The sequence below is a fragment of the Pyrgilauda ruficollis genome, unplaced genomic scaffold, assembly GCF_017590135.1.
Source record: "Pyrgilauda ruficollis isolate IOZ18807 unplaced genomic scaffold, ASM1759013v1 scaffold8, whole genome shotgun sequence".
Lineage (NCBI taxonomy): Eukaryota > Metazoa > Chordata > Aves > Passeriformes > Passeridae > Pyrgilauda > Pyrgilauda ruficollis.
In genome coordinates this window covers 717,902-741,589 of record NW_024529932.1, presented here as the reverse complement: position 1 = coordinate 741,589, position 23,688 = coordinate 717,902, and the positions used below count along the sequence as shown (strand labels likewise).

The following is a 23,688-nucleotide window of genomic DNA, read 5'->3' as shown; positions in this document are numbered from 1 at the left end:
TGCTGGCTGACAACAAATGTTGCTTTGGGGAAAGACCATACTTAGAGTACTCCTCAATATTTTCACTCAGAGGTTTTTATATTTTTGGGGAGTGGCCGTTTCACGGGACAATTGCTCACCAATTAGGAGTCGCTGAGATTTCAACTAATCTACAAGCAACTGTGGCTTGTGGAGCTATTATTAATGCTAGGTTTATTATCAGTTAACAAAGTTAATATTGAATCAAGTTATGGCCATGTTACTGAGTTTCTCCTTTAAAACAGTTGCAGGTGTTATCATTAGGTGTTATCAAGGGTGCTTCAAACGGCACTGCTGCAGCATGGTGAAGTCAATATTAAGTAGCTGCTTTCAAGCTGCAGAAACAACTCCATTGCCTTCAGCAGAACTGCCTGTGAAGTAAAGTACTGGTTGTTAGGAATAACAGATTAGAAGATGTTGTTCTCAGCTGAGTATTTGAATGTAATCCTGTGCAGAAAGAGATAGCAATCAATTTGTTCATTAAACTAGCCTTGTTGATATTTTTAGACAATTTACATGTAAAGATTTGTAGACCAAATTTTTCTTTTTTAGCAAAGGAACATTCATAGTATGGTTGCAAAGAATATATTTATCTAAAATTTATTTTAAGTGTTAATTTTTAATACTTCTTTTCTTCTGTCCTTGCAGTCACTCCACAAAGTCAGTGATGGACTTTGTCAATAGCAATGAAAATATTATTTTTGTACACAACACAATACACCTCATCTCCCAAATGGTAGACAATATTATTATTGCTTGTGGAGGAATTTTACCATTGCTGTCAGCAGCCACATCCCCAACTGTAAGTACAATATTCCCACCTAGTGGTCATATTAGTAATTGTTGTTAATAATGCAAACTACTATTTTCAGCTGACTCTTCTTCTGGGACTCCTGTCCCCTTTCTGCTAATTCCTTCAAAAATTTAAATTTATAATCAAACTGTTAAACTTTGATATACAGAATGTTAATAACATTTTACATTTGAACTGCTTATTTTATCAGAGAAGTAGTACTTAGTAAGAATAATATTTCATAGTTGTTTAATATTTCATTTAAAGGGATTATCATTAGGATAATGATTCTTGTAACAAAACAGCATGCTTTATGATGTCTACTCATTGATATTCATAAACCATTTTTGCATGGCCATTATTAGTTTGCATACCAAAGGAGATCCCCAGAAGTCATCCCCTGTCTACTCTGTTTACTTCTTCCTTCAGTAGGTCCTTTCCCTGCCTTTTTTTGTTTCTTTTTAATCTTTTACTAAAAATAAATGATATTTTTATCTCCTCAAAATTGTGACTTCTTAGCAAATTAAAGCTCAGGCAGGCAGAATATAATCACTAGAAAGGGAGAAATATTTTATAAATATTGCATTATTGACAAGAATAAATGTGTTATTTGAATGGGATGCCTTGTCTATGCATTTAATATCTGTGACAATTTCTTCCATACTAAATGTCTTCTTGAGCATCTTGTAAAAATTATCTGTAGTTAATACAGGGCTTTGAAAGGGGAGACAATGAGACCTAGAAAGGACAAAGAGACTCCTCTGAAATAATGTAGGTAATAGGCACTGGAGACTGCAAATGTGCTTTAAAATGTGCAGTAAAAGCACAAATATTTTTTCTAGCCATTCAACAATTGAGATGACTTTTTTCTTTACTGTTGCTTCTAGTTTAAAACCCCTTTTTTGAAGATTTTATATGAACGGTATAAATGTATGGGCTGGCAATTTGCTAAACATTATTGTAATTTTCAGACAGATAATTAATAACATTTTTGATGCTGTCTCTTTACTGCTTTCACTAAATTTTTCTAAATTTTTTCACCAAACACTATTTTCCAGTGTTAACTGGAAAAATATTTGCTATAAGCAAAAGTGAAAAGCTGCAATTATTGTCTGTAGTCATGAGAATAATGTTAAGGTCCTGATTTTGCAAGTCCTTTATTGTAAATATTGACAAGTATGAGTGAGTACACGCTGAGCCCTCTTGAAACAGAGGCTCCACTATTATTCTCTAAAGGACATTGGGGATATTTTTTTAAAGTAAACATTTTAGGCATCATTTGAAAATTATGGTGTTTTGACGTCTTTTATATAAAAATATAAAATGGGTACAACATTAATTAGGCTGCAGTTCCAATGAATGCCCTTCGTGGGTTTTAATTCTTGTCCTGGTGTATACTGCAGAACCATGCTATGGAATAATAATTTTGAAGTTCCCCATTTCCATCTATTTATTTTGGATAATATATATATATGTGTGTGTGTGTATATAGATAGTTACTTGACACAGCTTTAATATTACAGATCCATTTCCTAAAATATTGTGTGTCAATGCTGCCTTGCCCAGTAGCAGTGATTTTCATGCACTGATACAAAAGACTACATTTTCAAATTTGGTTATTATGCACACATTTATCCATTATATGGGGACTGTGTGTATTTCTTGAATGCTTAATTTTACCATCTGTCTAGGTCAATAAAATAAAAATAAATTGTGAAATAAAGTAATTCACTTGAAGTTTGGTTTCTAGCTTCAAATTGAATGAATCCTACTGTGTCAAATTTAAAAAAAAAGGTTTCTTCCTGCTTATTCAACTCCATTCCTGTTCCTCATTGCCCATCCACAAAGATTAAAAGGAAGGTGGATTTATTCGTCACTGTGACAGATATGAAGAGTGCAGCCCATCCTCCCTCCTTAGAGTAGGTGCTCTCCTTCAGTCTTGTTCTGAAGCACAGTTTCGAAGGGAGCAGATGTCCTGCTGGGCATCAGACCACTTGTGAGTATCCGTCGTATGATGAATGAAAATAAGTTTTGTACTGATTCTCAGACTTCTAATGCTTGTGCATCCTTGAACTGCTGTGGAGAAGTGGATGGATTGCTGGTTCAGAATATATTTCTTCTCAGCCTTGAAAGGGCAAAGCAGGCCACTGAAAGCAATCAGTTACAAAAGGCTGTCTCACCCTCCTCCTTCCAGAAGCTGCTAATGGGAAGAGAGAAGAGGTTTGAAACTGGAAGATTGATATGATATCTCCACTGCATAAAAACACTTACAGCAGGCCTGCTACTGGCTACTCTCCACCAGAGTAACTCTTACAGGGGGAAAGGATCTGTAAGCTTTCTCCCTCACTGACTCAAAGACCCACAGAATCACAGAATGGCTGAGGCTGGAAAGGGGACAGAGGAGGTCACCTGGTCCAGCACCCATGCTCAAGCAGAGCCATCTACACCCAGTTGTCCAGGATTGTGTTGAGACAGCTTTTCACTATCTCTGAGGATGGAGATTCCATCACCTCTGTGTGCAATTTGTGTCAGTGCTCAGTCAGCTTCACCATGGAAAAGTGTTTTTTGATTTCCATGTGGAACCTACTGTGTTGTAATTTATTACATTAATGAATAATTTTCTATCCATGAGGTACAGAGTTAAAATTTTGAGTTGCACCTCCTGAATCCCTCCCAACCCCAACCATTCTGTCAGTCTGTATAATACTGTAATTGAAACTGGGCATGGTATTAGAAGTCCTCTCAAGCTGTGTTGCACTTCTGAAAGGAAGCTGTTCACAGACCACATAAGCTGCCTCACTGGGTCAACCCAAGGGCCTGTCTGCTTTAGTATTCTTCCACCAATTGTGGCTCTTTGCAGCTTACATCAAAATGCTGAAGTCTGAGCAAGCATATTGATTGCTCTAATAACACTGTTTCAGCATTTAGGATTTTAACAACTAGAGATGGTGTTTGAGCTGTCATATTTAATAACCACTGAGGAATTCATCCTTCTAGACTTTATCTAATCTTTTTTGAAGCTACTTACGCTTTTAGCTTCCATAATATCCTGTGGCATTGAGCCTGACAAAGCAATTATATAACCTTCGAAGCACTTCTTGTCTTTGTTTTCCTTAAGCCTGCTTAAATGCATGAAGTCACTATGTGCTTTACTGTTTATACTATGAAAAGAGTGGTTAATCATGTTTTTATTCAGCTCCATATCCTGTATGGCTTTGTAGGATTGAGTCATATCTCCTGGTGTGCCTGTTTGAATCCACACCATCTTCTTATTTGGTCTCTGATCCTCCATATCTCTGTGCTGTCGAGCTTTTCTGGGGTGTCAAAACTCTCACGTTTTGTAGATCCTGTAGAATACATGTACTCAATTTATCAACAGCTGTGAGCTCATTTTTTCTTAATTTCTTCCTTCTTCGCTTTCATGAATGATGAGGCTCTGATACTCTCACTGATGGCCCTTCGGGGCCCGTATTGAAATTTTAAAGTAGTAGTTCTTATTTCCTCTTAGTATATTTTATTTGTGGCATAGATAATGTATTTACATCCACTAAAAAAAAATTAATGTACTTTTTGGTCTGGAATAATGAAACGTGAAAGCCAAAAGACTATAGAACAGACACTAAAGGTCATTCCACCCTTTAACTTTGGCATGATTGAAACAGGGATGGAATTCATGAAGAGATTAGGGTAAAATCTCAGTATTCACTGGAGTTACTTTCATGTGGCCTAGATTTCTATCCAATGGATATCTACTCAACAGAAGCAAATTATTCCGATATCTCTGATGTAGACATCTACCAGATCCCTGTAGGGTCTGGCTGGAATGATTGTTAACCTCTTCAATCCATTTTCTTTTTATGAGATACCTTGTTTTCTAATGGAGAAAGACAGAAGCACACAGTTCCTTTTTCAGCTGTCTCACAGTCCTGCCTGTGCACAGTTCCTTTTTCTCAGTGAATCAGTTGGAGTTCTAGCAAATCTGGGCCACTCATTCTTAAGCAGTCCTAAATTCTGCTGCAAAACTCTCTTCTCAACAATCTGCTATAGAGTTATCTTTGCTTACAGGTATCCCATTGCCTCTGATTTTTATAAAGCAGTTCACCTATTTCTTATTAGTGGAATAGATGCTGAGTATTAGATGTTTGAATTAATTAAGTGTATTTGAAGAAAAGAGCCAAGGATAAATTTAGCAAAATGACTTTCAGAATGCCGGAGCAATTTCGGTTTGCAATTTCGTTTGGTGGGGTTTTTTTTGTGCAACAGATTCTGTATCGTGTTCCCTCCATTGCTAAAAAAAGTTGTACTGTCACAGTTTCCTTAAAAAGATGAATGTTTGAAAAACTCCCCATTTCAAAAATACTTTGTTTCCTTTGCATAGTTTAGATTTGGAGTGAAATGGCAATTCTTCTGGGCTGAGTGGAAGATTGTTTCATGATTCTTTGCCTGCTATAGAATAGACAGTCTTAACTATAGAATTCCTTCACTATGGAACTCCTGTAAAAGAAATCTGCCTTTTATCTTGCGGGGTTTCTTTTTGTTTTCTTTTTGGTATGGTTTTGGATTTTTATTTGTTTGGTTGGTTTTTAGTTTTTGGGTTTTTTTTTTTAAATACAGACTAGGATGATCTGAATAGAAAACTTTAAATATAAATTAAAAACAAAAAGAAAAGAGAATAAAAGAAAAACTTGCATCTTTGGTGTAAACAAAACACTCAAAAGTCTGTGGGTAACTCAAGAATCCAGAGTGGCATGCAGGGCAAAGTTTACTGTAATTCATAATAATCTATTCCCACAATTTTTAATATTTAACTAAATTTCAGTTCTATGCTACCTTTATCCCAGGGTCTGTACATGGACTTGCTTCAAATGCTGGTGTTTTTAAAGTGTTGCCAGTTGTATATATGAAACAATTTGAAATTGAAGCAGATATTAACAAAAAATATTAGCATTTTTTTTGGTTTACAATATAATTTGGAGTGTCTTCTACTTTTTATTTTTGATGTCTAGTATATTAAATTGGGAATATTAGATAACTCTGCTACAATTATGGGGAGGTCATAAAATACAAAATACTATTTCCTTTTATTTTCTCTTTTATGTTGGGGATGTCTTTCTAAAAATAACTGCAACCATAAGGAAGATATTATGTTGTGGGAGTGTGAAAAACAGGACCTATAAGAGAAAATGTTTGCAGAAGACGCTTTCTGTTAATAGAAACTGGTTTACAGACAGAACATTTTGTGTACAAGCTAGTAATTTGAAGAAATCACTGCCTGCTGCAAGGATAGCAGCTGTGACAAGGACTTGAGGACATTGAGCAAGGCAAAAAAAATTTGAGGAGCTTAAATATATGTGGCAATACTGAACAAATTTCCAGACCCCTTGCAATCAGTTTGTTTTCCCACTTATTCTATGTCTATATTCAGCTTCTTACCTGCAAAATTCAAAATATCAGCTCTCAGATTGTGATCAGAGGGCTGTTGGTGTTATATGAGCTGTCCACAAAACTCCATTAAATATTTAATGATGGCCTCATTAGGTCTGCAGATTAAAATCTGTGATGTATGACCTGTGTATCGTGTTAGCATTATCACGTTCAGGACTCGTGTGGTTCCACGGGTGCTGTGTGGTCTACAGCAATTCTGAGCATCAAAAGTGGCAAAACTGCATGAAAATTGTCAGCTAGTAATTGAGAGATAATAGCCACAACTTAATTCCCCAGCTGCATCCAACAACAAAAAGATGAAGACACATTTAAAAACTGGTTGAGCATCATATTTTCTGCCCCAAGAGGGAAGAAAGCTGTACATTTCAGCTTGTTTTTCTTTTTGTTAGATTAGGTTTTTCCACAGTCTAAATTATAGCCATGATAACTGACAGAATCTGAAGTTTCTTTCTATTTTTAAACAAAGTCATTGAAAACTTCAGAATTAGTTCCTAGACCACTATGGTAACAGAGAGAGTGGTTCTACCTAAAACTAAACCATACAAATTTAACACACATTTAATTGTGAATAGTGAAATTTGAAGGGCAACTCAGTCTGAGTGTCTTAGTCCTGATATTTTTTTCCTGTGGTTCAAAAACATTGTCATATCTAGTTTGACACTGGTTTAGGTTGAAGAAATCACACCCAAATGCAATATTGTAATGACCTATCTTGTAGTATATTCAAGTGAAGAGCATTATGCATGAAGAACCAGAGCATTGCTTGTTGTAATTAATTTTTTTTTCAAAGCATTTTAAACATATTTGCCTCCTCATAAAAGGATGAACTACTTTACTACATTCCAGTTGAATGGCTTGTTGTAAAATGCTCATAGCTATATAATTAGTTAAAACATTACTTTGTTTTGCATTGCTTCATAAAATTGCTTTGGAAGAAGCAGTGTTTACATGAACTCTGTAATAATATAAGATTTAAAGTTTTCCTTGTGCATAGCTATCTTTGACAAGTCGTTACTTTCAAATGTTCATGCTGAGCTTAAATGTTTTGCTGTTTTAAATATAAATTAAACAAATGTATAATTCCAATATACTAATTTGTTTCAATTTACCTTGTAATTTTTAGTTAACTTAAATAATTTTCTTTTTCTTTTATTGTTGTGATCTGTTGTCTGTTTTGTCTGTTGCATGTCCAGGGTTCTAAGGTTAGTATTGCTGCTGTAAGTTTCAGTTTTTTGCATTTTCAAAAATATCTTATTTTTGATCATTTGATATTATGGTTTTCTTTTACTATTATTAGTCTTACTATACTTTTCCTGTAACACAGTGGAATGTGAATAGGATTATATTAGGTGTAGTAACTAACTTTTCCTAGCATATTTCCCCTAACAACCTAATGCATTGTCAATGATGGTGCTTGCTGTTAGCTCCTGGGCTGAACATAGTTAGGCCTGTGAGCTAATTTAAGTTATAAATGCAGTTGTCAGTAGAGAAACTCTTTATGTCCTGAATGTGTTCATTGTATAGAAGGCTTTGTACTGCTCTTAAATTACACTGAGAAGTTATGGAATAGTGATCTGTTCACTTTTCAATGAGTTTTGGAGATACCACTATATAAAATATTGATGATACTAGAAGGCAGCTTGATAAATAATGGAATATATTTTAGACATTATTACAATACCAATGTGCAGTATTCAACAGGTAGAAATGATGGTAAGTTTGGTGCAAAAAACCTGTCAGTCTTTTTTTTTTTTCCTCCATGTAACAGAATTTTAGGGAGATTTGTAAAAACAAAAAAAAAAATTATTTTTAATTCAAAGTTTGCTAAAATGTACTAAAGTCTTATATTCAGTGAATTTAATACATAACTTTCAAAAATAAAAAAGCAACAGATATTCTGAGAGGTTTAAGACTATGATTGGCACAATACACTTGAAACTTGATAAAAATCGACATCAGGCACTCAACTGGTTGCAAGTGAGCCTGATGTTATTTCAAGCATGAGTTCAAAGTTCAAGTTTCCATAACCACATATGAGTTTTTCTAGCAGACTGTTATGGCTATAGATTTTTGCAAGTATATTTTCTTTGGGTGAGTGCTTTCAAAAAATCTTCTTCCAGTCTGTTATAAAAACCCCAGCAACCTATTTTTCCAAAAGGTAGGACCACAGCACAAACTAAACAGGTGAGCCCTGGCCAAAGAAGGTAGTAGACAGGCTCAAAATCTTTCTTCTGAGAGTTGTCATTTTATTATTTTTCTAATATTATTGGGCAGTTCAGACAGATGACAGCCCTTCCCAAATCACTCATGTGATCGACATGCTATATCCTTAAGAGAAATTAAATGAAGGGCTATCTATCATTATGGTGACACATGCCACTTTGTATCTTTCATCTTTCAAAACAATTGTTTCCTTAATACTGTTTGGCACAGTTTGCACTTTTATAATTTTGGATGTAAAAATATTCTTCAAAGTAAGCCATGAATGTGGCTAATAATGTTTTAGGAGTATGGAAATAAACAATTTTTTTGTTTTGTATTTTTTATTTCCTTTAGAAGGAAATTACTTTAAGAGCAGAAAGTATATATTTTGTTTTAATAAATATTTCTAAATAAATTAATCAAAGTAGAGAAGCACAATGAAAGTACTTTTCAAAGGGACTAAACTGTGTGCTCAGAAAGTCTTGCAACTGGAAAGCTTGTTGACAATCAGTAAGAATCGGTCACTTTTAAACAAATTTTAAAATAGTATTTAGGCATAATTCTCGATGCAGACAAGTATCACACATTGATCTTTTCAATTTGCCTAGCTCCAGAGGTTAAAGTGTTCAAATAGATATTTTTTTGGTTTGGATTAAGCTGACTGTTTCCTCACTTATCTGCCCTGTTAAATACCTGAAGGCATTTGAAAACATGACTCTGGACATCAAAGTGTCTTTTTTTGAGAAAAAAAATTAGTTTTCAGAAATACTGAACTCATTCAGAAATTTTCTGCTGATTCCCGCTAAGGAGAGTCCAACATTAGGAAAGAAACAGCAACTCTCTGGGACATGTGAGCTGCATGCCATGTCACTTGTCCCTTTTTACTTTCCCTGTGTTGTTGTCATGAGGTAGCAAACATAAACTGATAAATTGGATTCTGTCAGGATTCTATATGCTGTAAACATTGCAATTCATGGAGACAGAGTGCAAAACTGTATGTTTTTTCCCACTCCACTCCTCACATTTGTTCATATGAAAGAACATAAAGTAAAAGCTGTACACAGAGTAATTCCTTTAATCTGTTACCTGTTGGTGTAGCCTATGGAAGAACATAAGAATATGTTGCACCTTTTTAAACCATGCATTGTTTTATTATCTACCCTTTCTTTGTCTTTGTGTTATTGCTGATAACTTTCTCATTTATATTAGACTTTTTCTCATCTATTACAGCATGTAAAGAATTTTCTCACTCTTCATGCTGCCTTACTTTGAATTTCACTCACAGCTTATGTTAATGCTATCAGTAGGAGAATTTTAAATAACTTTTCAATCTATCTGCCATTAAGCATAACAATTTAGATTTGTATGTGCTGTCTTTATATTTCACTTGTGTTCAAACTGTTTAATTCAATTATCTCCTTTTAAAGACTGAATTGGAAAATATTGAAGTGACACAAGGAATGTCAGCAGAGACAGCAGTAACGTTTCTCAGCCGTCTGATGGCAATGGTTGATGTACTAGTATTTGCCAGTTCTCTAAATTTTAGTGAGATTGAAGCTGAAAAAAACATGTCTTCTGGAGGTCTAATGCGACAGTGCCTAAGGCTTGGTAAGTCAACAGACAGGATGTATTAAATAGTTACTTACAGATCAATGAGTTGCCATGGATCAAATAGTGACATGTGCAGGAAAGGACCTTGTAGGTAGAGCTTGATGTGATAAAGTAAAAATCCCATTTATTATTTATTGATCTGATATGTTTTTAAGGCCAATTCAATTTAGTCATAAGAAAGACATGTCTGAAAATGTTCTTCCTTATGTAGTTCAAGTTGTATATATTCAGGGAGAGTAAAAACATTAAATTTAAGTCAGCAAACGGATGATTTTTTTTCCTTAAAGATGCTTTGCTACTTCCATATTGCAGTTTTTCTTATGCAGGTCTCCGTGGATTTGTAGGACACTATGGGCTATGTAAAATAAAAAGAGTGGGATACTTGTGCAGACACTGTAGCTCTCAATATGTTTTGCAACAGCATGGCATTTATCTTCACTGTTTCCTGTTATTCATACCACTTGTTGTGATAGTGATTATTTTACTGCTTCTGGTATAAAACTTTTGAGTTATTCTCAATTCTCAATGTTTTAATCAAATTTTCAATTACTGCCTACTAGTAATGAGTGCTAATTGGTGTTCTAAATGTAATATTGAAAAAATACTCTAATTTGTGGCATTTTCCTTTCTTCTTTTAGTTTGTTGTGTGGCTGTGAGGAACTGTTTAGAATGCAGGCAAAGGCAAAGAGAGAGGGTAAACAAGACATCATTAATTGGTGGTAAAACGCAAGATGCTCTTCAGGGTGTAACAGCATCAGCAGCAACCAAGGTAAATGATCATAAAGAACCAACAGCAATGATGGCAAGTCTGAAACACCACTTTTTTAGGATCAGAAAATAATTGTAACTGCCTTCTGAAATATTTGGCAAAAGCTTAGGTTTTTCCTGTTAGCTGGTTTATGGTAAAAGTGTGTGAAGAGGCTTCTTTGAAAGATGAAAACCTTGATGTAGGAGTATGACTGTACCAATTCTAACCAGATTTTGCACTCTTACTTGGCCTTCTTGAAAGAACAAGTCCCCTTACTCACCTCTGTCATATATACCTGTGTAGATTTTTATATTCCATCAGGGCACTCTCCACTTTTAATGCAATCCTGCAATCGCATCTCTGTTGGTGGAATATTTGCATTCCAATAGCATCAATGGACCTTTGAATGCATATTAGGCATCAGTATTTATGTCTGCTTTTAGAAGTGAATTTTACTGGATATTCAGTTACTGCTTAGTTTTTCCTGTGTCATTAATTCATTCTACTTCTTCTTTTTTTTCTTTTTTTTTTTTTTTTTTTTTTAATATTTTTAACTTGCTCACGGCTTTAAGACTTTGGGGATACAGAAAGAAAAATCTGAAATAATTTGGCAGAGGCCATGACTATAATATAAAACATTGCATGATGCAAAGGATCACTTCTTTTTTGCTATATTTTCATTACTAAATCAGTTTTTTTTTTCTCTCTAAAGAGTTTTTCAAACAGCTGTTACAAAGTTAGCTGCTTTCATAATATTATTTCATTAAATCTCACAAAGACATTACCTTTCTCGATATTGCTGTATTCAGTGCAAGCAAAATCACTAAAAGGAGACTTTTAGGTGTTCAGGCCTCACATTTAATACATTTTATTTTTTAAAGTAAGCATGCTATTCTATCATTTTTAAATAGTAGCAGTTATTTTATTAGTAGCCTGTAATAAGTCTCTGTAAAATTAACATTTATTTTTATATTTCTGTTCAGCATTTTCAAACATTACATGCATATTAGAAATAATTTATTGTTCTGTTATGAAGAAACTATAATCTGAAACAAACTTTTGTGTGAAAATTTTTATCTTAACTCTATCTAGAGGTATAGTTGTTCCAAGCTACTGGAAAGATGTAACAATTTACATATGACTGTCATTAAGAAAATAATTCAAAGCATCACTTTATTTCTAGAGACCTTATCTGACAATTATGTGCAATATCATCTAAGATTGATGTAATAGCTTGAAAAAGAAATGCCAAATTAAGGTTCTAACAGAAGTGCTTTTATATTTTGAGGGGACCAAAAAATCTCATTACTTTTTATTTTTAGACTCCCCTTGAAAATGTCCCTGGAAATCTTTCTCCCATAAAAGACCCTGATAGGCTTCTTCAGGATGTTGATATTAATCGTCTACGAGCAGTTGTTTTCCGTGATGTGGTGAGTAATGAGTGCTGTAATTCTTTCTTCTGCAAAATTATCACTTATGTTTTGAAAGAGATTTTGATTGTACACAAATTAAAAATATCCTTCATGTGTGGCCCTTCATATATTATCTGCACACTCTTTGCTTGTGACATTGTAACTACCAGCCACCTTCAGCACTTAAAAAATTATATTGATTAAGCTATTTGAGATCAGTAGCTAACTGTGTTTAACACTCAGCCTTAATCTTAAACTAGCCAAATAAACACAGCCAAGATAAATCAGTTACAACATATGTTGATTAAAATTGCATTACTAAAGGTGTTAACTATTTTTCCAACCAGGGTGGAAAGAAGAATTAGTACATATGTTATAGAAATGCAGCAAATCAGTTTGCAAACACAATTCTCACTTTTGCTGAACACACTTACATATGTAAACATATATAAAAAGGTTTTTCAGATTTTTCTGCGGTGGCTTTTAGCACAAAGCTGCACCACAATATACTTGTTTTTGAATGTAGTGCAATAGGAATTATTACTGTATGCCTGCAAGTATATATGTTACATTTAAATTCTCCAGCCTGACTTCAAAGAGGCAATATTCTGTCACCTATTCTTTTCTTAAGTAATGGAGAAATGAATACAAGAAAGCATGTCTCTGGAACTTCTATGAAATAAATTAATAAGAGATCTAGTTATTTTAAGGCATGCAAAAACACGCAGCCATGTTAAATAACACTCAGAAAACATGGAAAACAAGCACTGGAACTGTAATAGAAAATACATATTTGTGAAATTGAAAAAAAGATGAAACCACTATAGGAGTATATAGAAACTAAAGTTTTAATTTCATCATGTTAAGTTTTACATTATAATAATAATAGAAGACATTTCAGTTAAATTAGAGCAATTGAATCTCAATCAGGATAATATCTGAGCCATAGATGGCAGTTTCCCTTGAACAGCAGATTATGTGGAATGAGAAGAAAAGAAGACAGCAAAGTTATAGTGGTCCTGGCTTTCAGTTAAATCAGTCCTGGAAAACTAGGATTGCTGCTGACATCTCCTATGGAAGGGGAAATCAGAATGCATAAGCTATTTCTGGAGGAAAAACAGGGGTACATTCTCCCTGCTTTTATGTTATGCCTGCTTATGCATCCAGCATCAGCTAGAGAAACGTCAGTGAGTTTAGATTTCCCTCTCAGCAATTGTACCCCTTACCTCCTTCTGTCAGGGGCTATCACAATCTCATCCTTGGGACAGCAGAAAGCAGTTGTCCTTGCTGCCAGGAAGCCTTTAAAGCACTCTCAGAGTAGGGTCAGGGCCCTGTTTTGAAAATCCATTGACTCCACAGACCCTGGGATTTGTTGTGTAGCTGCCGATTTACCTCCAAAATTCAGTACTTACTATGTGCTCTGTGTGTGTACCACTCCACTGAAAATCCACTCAGCCTTCTGCATTATCCATTTCCTGCTATGCTGGCAGAAGCAGCCTTCCAGAAAGGTATTAACTCTTAAGATTTGTGATGTTTTTGTAGAAAAAGTCCATGAAAATATTCAATATTCTAGATGTGTTTATTTTTCCCTGGCACAGGACGACAGCAAGCAAGCTCAGTTCCTAGCTTTGGCTGTGGTTTACTTCATCTCAGTCCTGATGGTCTCCAAGTACCGCGACATCCTGGAACCACAGCGAGAAACTGCGAGGTCTGGGAGCCAGGCAGGTAGAAATATCAGACAAGAAATAAATTCACCAACAAGTACAGGTAAATTTGTTTTCTTCAAATGTGATGTGATTTATTTTTTTTTTAGAACTGTAATTATTTTACTACAAAGTATTTTTAGTGAGTAGCTTAAGATCCTAATAGGAAATTACATACTATTTTCTTCCAATATAATAATTTGGGGTTTTAAAATTGGCATATTTCATGTATTCTCTGTATTTGCTTACAGGGTATTACTAATTTTCATTTGTATCTTTCTTTATGTTTCTATTTTTCTTTAATTTGAAAATAATTATAAAAAGCCAGGGTTCCTGCTGGAGTTAAAATTGAAAAGTACAAGGTAGTTCGCCAAAAATTTTCCTCAGTCTGTTGTGTGTTAGGAAGAACAGATATCTTTATACCACAAAATGAATCAACAGAGAATACAGCTGTTTGCCTTCATGAGCTCCCTTTGTTTGAGGAAATTTGTGAAAGGGTATTAGTGAGGACTGAGTACTTTCTTGGAGTCCCGCTGTATCCGTGCCTGCATTTAAAATCCTATGGTAACAATAGAATAAACAGAAAACATTACTATTGCCTTCTTTGACTGAACTGTTTGTGATCTGTTTTAGTAGTAGCTTTACTGGCATGTGTTCTTCAGCCCTAAAGGAGGGAGTCTGTTAGGTCTCAGAACCTGTTCGAAATGAGGGATGCAAACCTTACCCCACTCTGCTTCAAATATTTTGCACTCAGTCCAGCATTTTTTTTCTCAAGTCTGATTGGATTGATTATAACTGTACCTTCTGCATTAAAAGAGTTAAAACAGGAGTTGCATTTGTCCACAAAAAAATTTTGTGTATGTTTTTGTTCTTGTATTGATCTTTAATCTCTTTCTTCATTTATGAAGTTGCTAATTTTAATTCTTCATAGAATTTTTCCTCCAATTTGTGTTATATTCACGTTTAGTCATTATTTTATGATTCATCATGCTGTTTTAATTTGCTAAGTTTATGTAATTTTCTGAAGTCGGTGTGCTTGTAGGCTTCCCATTTGAAAAATACTACATAAACATAGTCGGTTAAGAGAATTCATAATTCTTTTTGCCTTCCTGATTTAACATTGTGGTTCTGAACTAAGAAACTGCTACTTTCATCCATTACTGTCTTGCCTATTTGCTTGTATATATCTATCTGTGTCTCTTTTTCCTTATAAGTGTTGCTCTTGAAGTGCCCAAATAATAGGTATGCTATTTCCTATCTCTTGATAAGGAAATTGGGTTTTTTCTTTTAGAAATGCCTTTTTTTTTTTTTTTTTTTTTTTTTTTTTTTGTTGGTAATACCATATTTGCATGTTTCAATGAGATAGGATATCTGTCATGGATCCACAGTGGACCAGGCCACACATGAATACTAGCTGGCTCACATTTGATTCCATGATTTTCTCCACAGTTGTGGTCATACCATCTATCCCTCACCCAAGTTTGAACCATGGATTCCTTGCCAAGTTAATTCCTGAGCAGAGCTTTGCCCACTCATTTTACAAAGGTAATATTAACATCATCTCCTAACCTGTTTGGGTGTTCTTATTTAATGTAATGCACTTCAAGAAGTAAATGTGATGTTACTGTTGATAAATAAGTATACGCCTCAGGTTACATGGAGATCAGACCTGATGATACCTTTAAAACTTTAACTTCCTGCCTACATTTTTTAGGAAATCTCTGTCCCACTTTCACTACAATTTATTATCTTTAATTATTATAAAATAAAATGAAACTACTGAAAAAAAAAAAAAAACCAAAAAAAAAACAGTCAGGAGAAGGGAATGGATATAGGAAAATTTAAATGCTTTTGGTTTGTGGTTATTCTGCTACAATATTACGCCCATAAAAATAAAATCAGGCCTATTTTGAAAGTATTGCATACCACATGAAGTATAAAGTAGTTTTGTAGTATTCCCTTTCCCTGTATCTTTTCCTGTTCTTTTGCCTTCCTTTCTCGCTTTTTTTCTTGCCTTCCTGATGGTATGTAAACCTCTGATACTGTATGTGAATTATTTATGCCTGTTATTTAATGTGCTGTGCTGTGTTTTTCTTGAAGGAAACCAATTTTTCTACCAAAGCAACTATTATGTGTTTTGGGCCTGATTTGTTTTGTTTTGCTTGTTTGTATGTTTTAATAGATACTCTATAAGGTAGGAACCATGGGGGTTTTTGTCAGTTCTTTAAAAAGAGAGGGTTACCTGAATGTAACTTTAGCCAAGTTTGCATGTACATTTCCACAATTATTTACATGCAATGTGCTGTAAATACAGAATGTAAAAGAATTTTTAAAAATTAATTTTATGAAAATGTCCTTGGTATAATTTTGTAAAATCTCACTGAGTAAAAAGACCAATTTTTAAAAAGCATAAGTGATTTAGAATGCATACAGTTTATAAAGAAAAGAATAATTGACATTCTATTTCAGTAATAAGGTGACATGCTTGTTATAGGCTGTTCTGAGAGTATTCTGTTAAAAAACGTATTACATCAACTTAAACTATTACTATGTTAATCTGGCATTTCTTGAGCTTTGATGTGTGTATGTACGTGTAAATTTGATGTATGTATATTATAAATTGCTTTAATTTTTAATAGTGTGTAAGCCAGGGTTTGTGATTTTGATTCATAAGATTGTCTGCCATACAAAGAAGAAAATGTTTTTTATTGCTCAATATTAATATTATTATCTATTGTACTTGTTTTACCTTGAGTTCAAGTAGCATAGTTTTGGTTTAGAAATAGTTCAATAGCACTACATTGACAGTGTAAGCAGGTTAGAAAGAAAAGTGGTTTGGCTTTAGAAATAAATTATTCAGTAAAGGAAATGTTATCTGTGGTTAGTTATTTTATTTGTTGATATCATCAGATCCTTAAGTGTTTTAAGTGTCTGAGGTCTCAGTCTCATACTCTTTACAGCTTTACCCATTGGAGGAAAAATAATTCCACTTTTTAGATTGTGAACACAGTTCCTCAGTTTTGAACATCAGCAAAAAGTTAAAGGAAAAAAAGAATTGCAAATGCTGTCATAAAAGGCCAGAAGTTTAAACATATTTGTCATTTCAAGAGAATCTTTCATACCAGTGCTTAAGCCAATTGGGTTTTTTTCAGTGACCTGACTTGCTTTCAGACATTGGCAGCAAATGTAATTTTTGAATATGATTTTAAATTTTAAGGTATTTTTACTTAATACAAAGTGGTTTAATGTGGCGTTTAAAATTAACAACATATTTTTAAAGCAAAGTCTTACTTATTAAAAAATTGATAGAAATTTGGTTGTTACTTGGAAGTGAAGACATATTTTATTCATTCCATATGACACTAGATGGATATAAAGAATTTTTTCTTTGTTTATCAAGCAAGTAGTATCATAATTGTTAGAACTGTACTGGAAAATATCTATTTAATTCAGGAAGAGGGCTTGACTCCTTAAATGAAAACCATTTATCCATTTTTAGTAGAATCTAATTATCTGACTAGGAAACTTACCAGGGAAAGGGTAAGATAGAATTAGGTATGTTACCAGTATTTAAGATAATGATTTTGTTCATAGTGAAATTCTTACTTTTATTTTTTTTTTCCATTGTGTGGGGCAATATCCTTAGTTAAAATCTATTTAAATCTGTGTGAGACCCTACTTGTCTCAAGTACATTACAGTATGTGATCAGTAAATGCTTCCTATGAGAAACTGCAGCTGGTGTCAAGTGTGGGTTATAAGAATTTTATAATTTTATTTGGTATTAAACTCTTCCATTATCATCATAAAAATATTAAACTTTGCCTTCTTTGTTGATATTACTGGATATAAATAAAAGATAGTATTGGAATAAAAGACTTTAAAATATGTTTTGAAGGGAAATATATTCTACCCTTACAAATGTTTGTAGATGGCAAAATAATGTTTCTTTCTTTTACTATTATTCAGATATTGCTCAAGGTCACACTCAGGAAGGAAAAACTATTACAGTAGTGTCTATGACTAACATTTAACAATAAAAATATTTATTTCTTTATAACCTTCTATACCTCTGTATTTATTTTTCCTTCTAACCTGACCCATGGGGAGAGAAAAATAGATCTTTATCTGTAGATTTACTCTCATCATAAGTTTGTTCGAAGTGCTTATGTTTCTCCTCCTTGTTTCCAATAACTTTAAAGGGTCTTCAGTACCCATAAATTAGTTAGTGTGTAGTCAGACAAAGCACATCTTGTAAAATTAAGAGGAAGTTCTCTCTCTTCCATTTAGGTCATATATAGCTTTACACTTTGAAGTAATTAATTACCAGAGTCTCAAGGGAAATGGCAGAACAGAACTTTTCTCTTGCATCTGAAGGCTGTCTGAAAAACATAGTCCTACAAAAGTAAATGCTACAGACTTGCTTCTTCCTATTCAAAATACCAAAGAATTAGTTAAATTAAAATTTGATTAATTAATTAATTAAGTAGGGAGATTTAGTAAATATGAGAATAACATTAAAAATTATTGACCAAAACCTCTGTCCTGGATTTTCAGTGTTTTGTCTCAAAATCATCAGTCATGCATCAGTTCTACTTTGTGGAAAATATTAGTAGTAAATCAATATTTGAGGTAGTCATCTTCATCTCCCTTAAAAAATAGGTGAAGAGAGATTAGGCACATTTAGGGTACGGTTCATCTGACCTGCTTTGAGATCTACTGGTCACTAGAAATGCCATCTTTCTTCATTCACTATAGCTCTCACTGTACACCTCTGTCTTGGTCAGATCAATCCTGACTCCTGTGTCATGGCATAAACAAACTCCAGACACAAACACTGGTTTACAACAAAAGCTGGAATCAAATTCTTTGATGTCAGGCACTTAATCCAATAATGACATTAAATGTCTTATTAATATCCCCATCCACATCTATATTTTTTTAATATATGTTCATAGATACAACTGTGTTAATCAAGACATTGTTAGTATCCTTTCACTGGTTAGCAAGAGCTACCCTTCTGAGCTTAGCATAAAATGCCAAAATTTTCATTTCTGAAATGGGAGCAATTGGAATAGCTTAGAAAATATTGGTTTGTTCTCGGTTAATTTCTCTGCTTAGATAAGGATATTTTCCCAAACCTGGTATGTACATATCTGTGTTATGTCTGGAAGATGTGGAACTAGAGACACAAAAATTAAGAGCAGCCTTTTCTCTTACCAGGCAGAGGGTAATCAGTACATATTTTGAGAGAGAAATACCTTTCCATCAGAATAAGAGGAGAGACAGAGGAGCATGGTACTTTCTGCTAATAACAGCTGATAAGCCTTACCATGTAAAACCGAGTAAACTTTTCAAATTACAGCTACCAATTTCAAGTAGATTTAGCTATAGTGGTCAGGATAACTTGAAATTAGTTTTTCCACTTCTGGTTGCTATTGAAGCTGTCCTTGCTTACCTTGAAGGTTTATTGAACTATTCGTTTCAGCAGTGTTGTCTGAAGAGTGTTTCCACATCTCCAACAGTAGAAAAGTGTGAATAGTTTTTTTTCCTTTTTACACTTCAGCTGGCATTCTATTAATTACTGAGAACACAATTAATATTTACCAAGTAACGAGTATATATTTTCAGTTGAAAATTGATGTTACCATTTGCATTATTCAGGAGTGTTTCAGAAATGAAAGCATGGCAACAGTGCAATTTAGCCTATAATATATTGTGTGAAGCAAATCAGAATGTAGGTTATCAGAAACTTCTATCAAAAATTGATTGACTTTTCCACTCGCTTGCTATCACTGCCTTTTTCTGTATTTTTCCCAAAGCATTGTAAATTAATAGATTTCTTAAAGATATGTGGTGCAGATGGACTGGAAGCTATTGATTTATTTTTCTTGACAGAACGAACTATATTAAAAGGTTGCAGAAACAGCTTTGAAGACAAGAATCCAGTTTTTCAGGTCTCCTAGGGATATAGTACTCTGAGAAATACACTGTTATTTGTATTTCTAGTGTAGTAGCATAGAGATTTCCTGACTATTTTCAAATTATTTCGGATTAGAATAGCAGCCTAAGTATACAAAGTGGACTAAAGGACTAATTTCCATTTCCTGTGAAATTTTTTTTTGCCTCAGGAAGTCCTGACAAAACTCATGTCTCCATCCTCCTCAAAATCTAGTTGTATATATGTTTCCATGAAAGGAGAAGGCTATAAGGAGCATGGGTGATAATCATGATTATCAAAAAATTCCAATTCTATTGAATTTCTGCCAGCTGCTCAAAATAATCCTACTGCTCTTCTGATGAAACATATGCTCCTTATTCCAACTACATCTGAAAAGACATGCATTTGAAGACCATGAGATAGTAATGAATACATCTTAATCTATTATTTATTGCCCTTTACCAGCTACTTAAGGCATCATAGAAGATGTTTGCACATATATTTCATTATTAATTGATCAGTCATTAGGTATGCATGAAGCAGTTGTAATAGGGATTTTTTAAATTTTCATTTGTTCGTACAAATTACAGATGTTTTAAAAGTTTTTTTAAAAACTTTTAGTTTTTTAAAAAGTAGTGCTTAAACCAAAATGTTTTAATATGTTTGCTTGTCTATATGGAACACTCTGTGCTCCACTGTTAATTTTTGTTGCTGAATGCTGTAACTTACATGAGAGATTTTATTTTATTTCATTTGTAAGAAATGTCAAATTAAAAAACCACCATCTTTCTCAGCATGCATCAGAAATACAGATATTATCATAAGTACCTCTAAAATATTTTTTTTAATTTTTGTGAGTTTGAGTTTACACAATATACAATAAGTGAATAAAAATATAAACTGAAAAAACTAGGGAAATTCACCTAGGGAAAAAAATATATCCATATTGTTCCGAATTTCCATTCTGATTTTGTTTCAAAATGTAAATAACTGGTTTACTCTAAAGCTAACATTTCTTTAATGTGACTTCTCATTTTCTTATTTTTATTGTATCTTTTTCATATATTTTAGTCAATGTCTTGGTAATGCTTTGGCTTAAGACATTTTGTTTGACAGCCAGGTGATCAATCAGAGTGATGTCTTATCCATCAAACACTGAGTGAAAGACCTTTGAGTAGTAAAGAAGAGTTAAGACATTGATTAAAGACATTGCCTAAACAGATCAAGAGGTTGTGTCTGTCATAAATGTCTCTTTCAGTGTCCTTTCTATGGTCAAGGTAGGTATGGCCTGCCTTAATGACTGCAGGGAAAGAAACAAATGATAAAACTTTTGATGAATTTGAGCACATAGAAGAGATTTCCAGTGAACAAAAAGAGAAGACGTGCATTTACGCATGTCCAGCCGTGAACAGAGGCTGATGATAACTGTACTCTTCAATCACTTCCCAATCTTGATTTCCCCACCCTAAGTCTCTCCTGCTATATTCCTTTCCCATTTCAATGCCTCTCTGCTTTTCCTGGTTGGCAGCTACATTGCTTCTCCTCACAAATCCACACTGGCTAAAAGGAACATTCAAGACCCTCTGTCTTAAATCTCCTGTACCAAGATCTATGTCCTTCCAATTGCCAACCCACCCCAGAGTATTTCCTATCTGACTTTCCTCAGTACCCTCATTTTCAGCTGTGGTCCTTCTGCCCTCAGCCACACATATCATAGCCCTGAGGTATCCTGCTTGTGGCTTTTCCTCTTGTCAGCCAGAGTTTGCCATGGCATGTGCTCCACTTCCACCTCTTCATGTGCACACATAGCAGCATGCTGTTGGACAGCTGAATCTGCACTGCTGTCCTTGTGGAAGGAAAGGGACAGTGTTTGGTCTGGCAGGAATTTCAGAAACCTGGATAAATGTTTATATAAATGTTTAAATTTAAAGCTAAATAACAGATGCAGGCTAAAAGCAGTCTGCATTTATCAAAAGTTTTTGTAGATTAAAGACTGATAGTGAAAGAATGGAAAATTGTAACCCTAAGCCAGGCTCTTTTCCCTCACATTTTAATAATAAAATTTACAAAGAAATTTGCTTAAAATTATTTTAGAACAGCAAATGAGTTCTGCTCTCAGTGTTGTTCGTGTTACTTAGCCTCAGAAATAACAGAACTCCATGAAGTCTGTTAGTGGGACATGACAAAATTTGCCTATTAACACGTAGTTACATGAAGATTAATACCAGCCAAGCTGCCAAAATTCTACATCATCTAGATTTTACATGGTTGGGCCTCGATCAGGATCACTATAAAGGGAATTTTTACTCTGGTAAAGACTTCAAACTTTCACGGGGAAATAGAAATGCCAACAGAAGAGAAGGTCCTGAGTACCAGATAGAGAGCAGCTTAGAATCTCAATACTTCTTTTAGGCGAACTGTTCTCACCATTGTGCCTCAGCCTCTAAGGACATTTCTATTGCAAGCTTGTTCTTGCTCACTTCTCTCAATGTACCTTTAAATCAAACCCTTATTACTCTTTGAGGCTGTTCCCATATTTAGTTTCTCATCTCAGTTTAATCATGCCGCTTCTTACACATGAAAATGAGGTTACTGATGTTGCAGGGAAGAATTTTTCCACTCTGTCTTTATGGACTAGAGTTTAGGAATTGATTAGTTGACACTTCCACCTAGGGAAGAAGCTGCAATATCACAGCCTTCTTGGAAATGAAAGCATTTTCAGCTTGTAGGGTGCTGTTTCTGGAAGTTTGTAGAAAAATACGAAGGGTTTATAAAAGGCAGCTATTAAGATTATCACCAGAGCTTTAAGAGAGTTATGCAGAAAACAACTCATAAATTTTTCAGTGCAAATGCAGAAAAAGGTGGTGGCAAGTCCTATATCAAGATGGCCCGAACCCTTCCACTGCCAAATATTTTTCTATTGTTTACAGCAGAAATTTGACAATTATTTGGGATAGTATCACTTCCCAATATTTTTTCAGCCATATTTTAAGCAATTAAAAGATCTTTTTCATTCATCTTACTTTTGAAAAATTTCACCACATATTTAACTAGTAGGGAGATTTAACACTATGAAAAAGAAAAGAAGATTACAGGAATATACACTTTATTTTTTTCCATCTTTTTAAAGTTAATAAATATTAAAAGTGTGATTTGTATAATCATTTCCTATAATGACAAAATTGTGTCTATTTGCCTTACATATGAAACGACTCATTATTAGGTTAATAAACAGGGGGTGTGTGGGTTGTATTTTTTAGCCATATGGAAGCAGTGCAAGAGCTATTTAGGTGACTCAGTAGGTTAAAACAATTACAATACACTTCATAAATCACAAGCAAACAAGATATTTTAGGGAAGGAGCGTGACGGATGAGGTCACCAGATATACAATATGTCATTTAGTTAACTTAGGCCCATATTTTTCCCATAATGTAGTAGACGAACTCATTAGTTAGAATGAAAAACAGTAAGAAGGAGGCATCTGGCTTCCAACTGCCTGTTTCTGACAGGGTTAAGATCACTAGATCTAGTAATGATTCTGCTTTGTCTACTGACATGGCCTTGTGCTGTAGAAAACTGATGAGGTTTGCTGAAAATTTAGTGTCTTACTGTCACGGTGTTAGAACATGGACAGATGTAATCTGTTGTGGCTTTGCTTCTGTTCATGTTTACCATTTTGCTAAGTTGCTCTAAGTATTTAGGATTTTTATAAAATAATAGATGTTTCTGGTTTAAGATTTTTCTAAATCACTTTATGAATCAGTATTTATTTCTGCATTCAGAAGGCAACAGAAGTGCTAAGACATGGTGTAAAA

At 34.0% G+C, this 23,688-nt stretch overlaps 1 protein-coding gene across 4 annotated transcripts in view; it reads left to right on the top strand.

Moving 5' to 3' along the window:
• The window catches only part of NBEA (neurobeachin), a 448,146-nt gene that overhangs the window by 141,025 nt on the left and 283,433 nt on the right, over window positions 1-23,688 (top strand). For all 4 annotated transcript variants that reach the window (XM_041487283.1, XM_041487285.1, XM_041487282.1 and 1 more), the window contains exons 24-30: window positions 667-820; window positions 7,450-7,458; window positions 9,886-10,066; window positions 10,708-10,838; window positions 12,140-12,247; window positions 13,828-13,996; window positions 15,382-15,477. In XM_041487283.1, coding sequence (XP_041343217.1) covers window positions 667-820; window positions 7,450-7,458; window positions 9,886-10,066; window positions 10,708-10,838; window positions 12,140-12,247; window positions 13,828-13,996; window positions 15,382-15,477 — 848 coding nt within the window. The remainder of the gene's footprint in view (window positions 1-666; window positions 821-7,449; window positions 7,459-9,885; window positions 10,067-10,707; window positions 10,839-12,139; window positions 12,248-13,827; window positions 13,997-15,381; window positions 15,478-23,688) is intronic.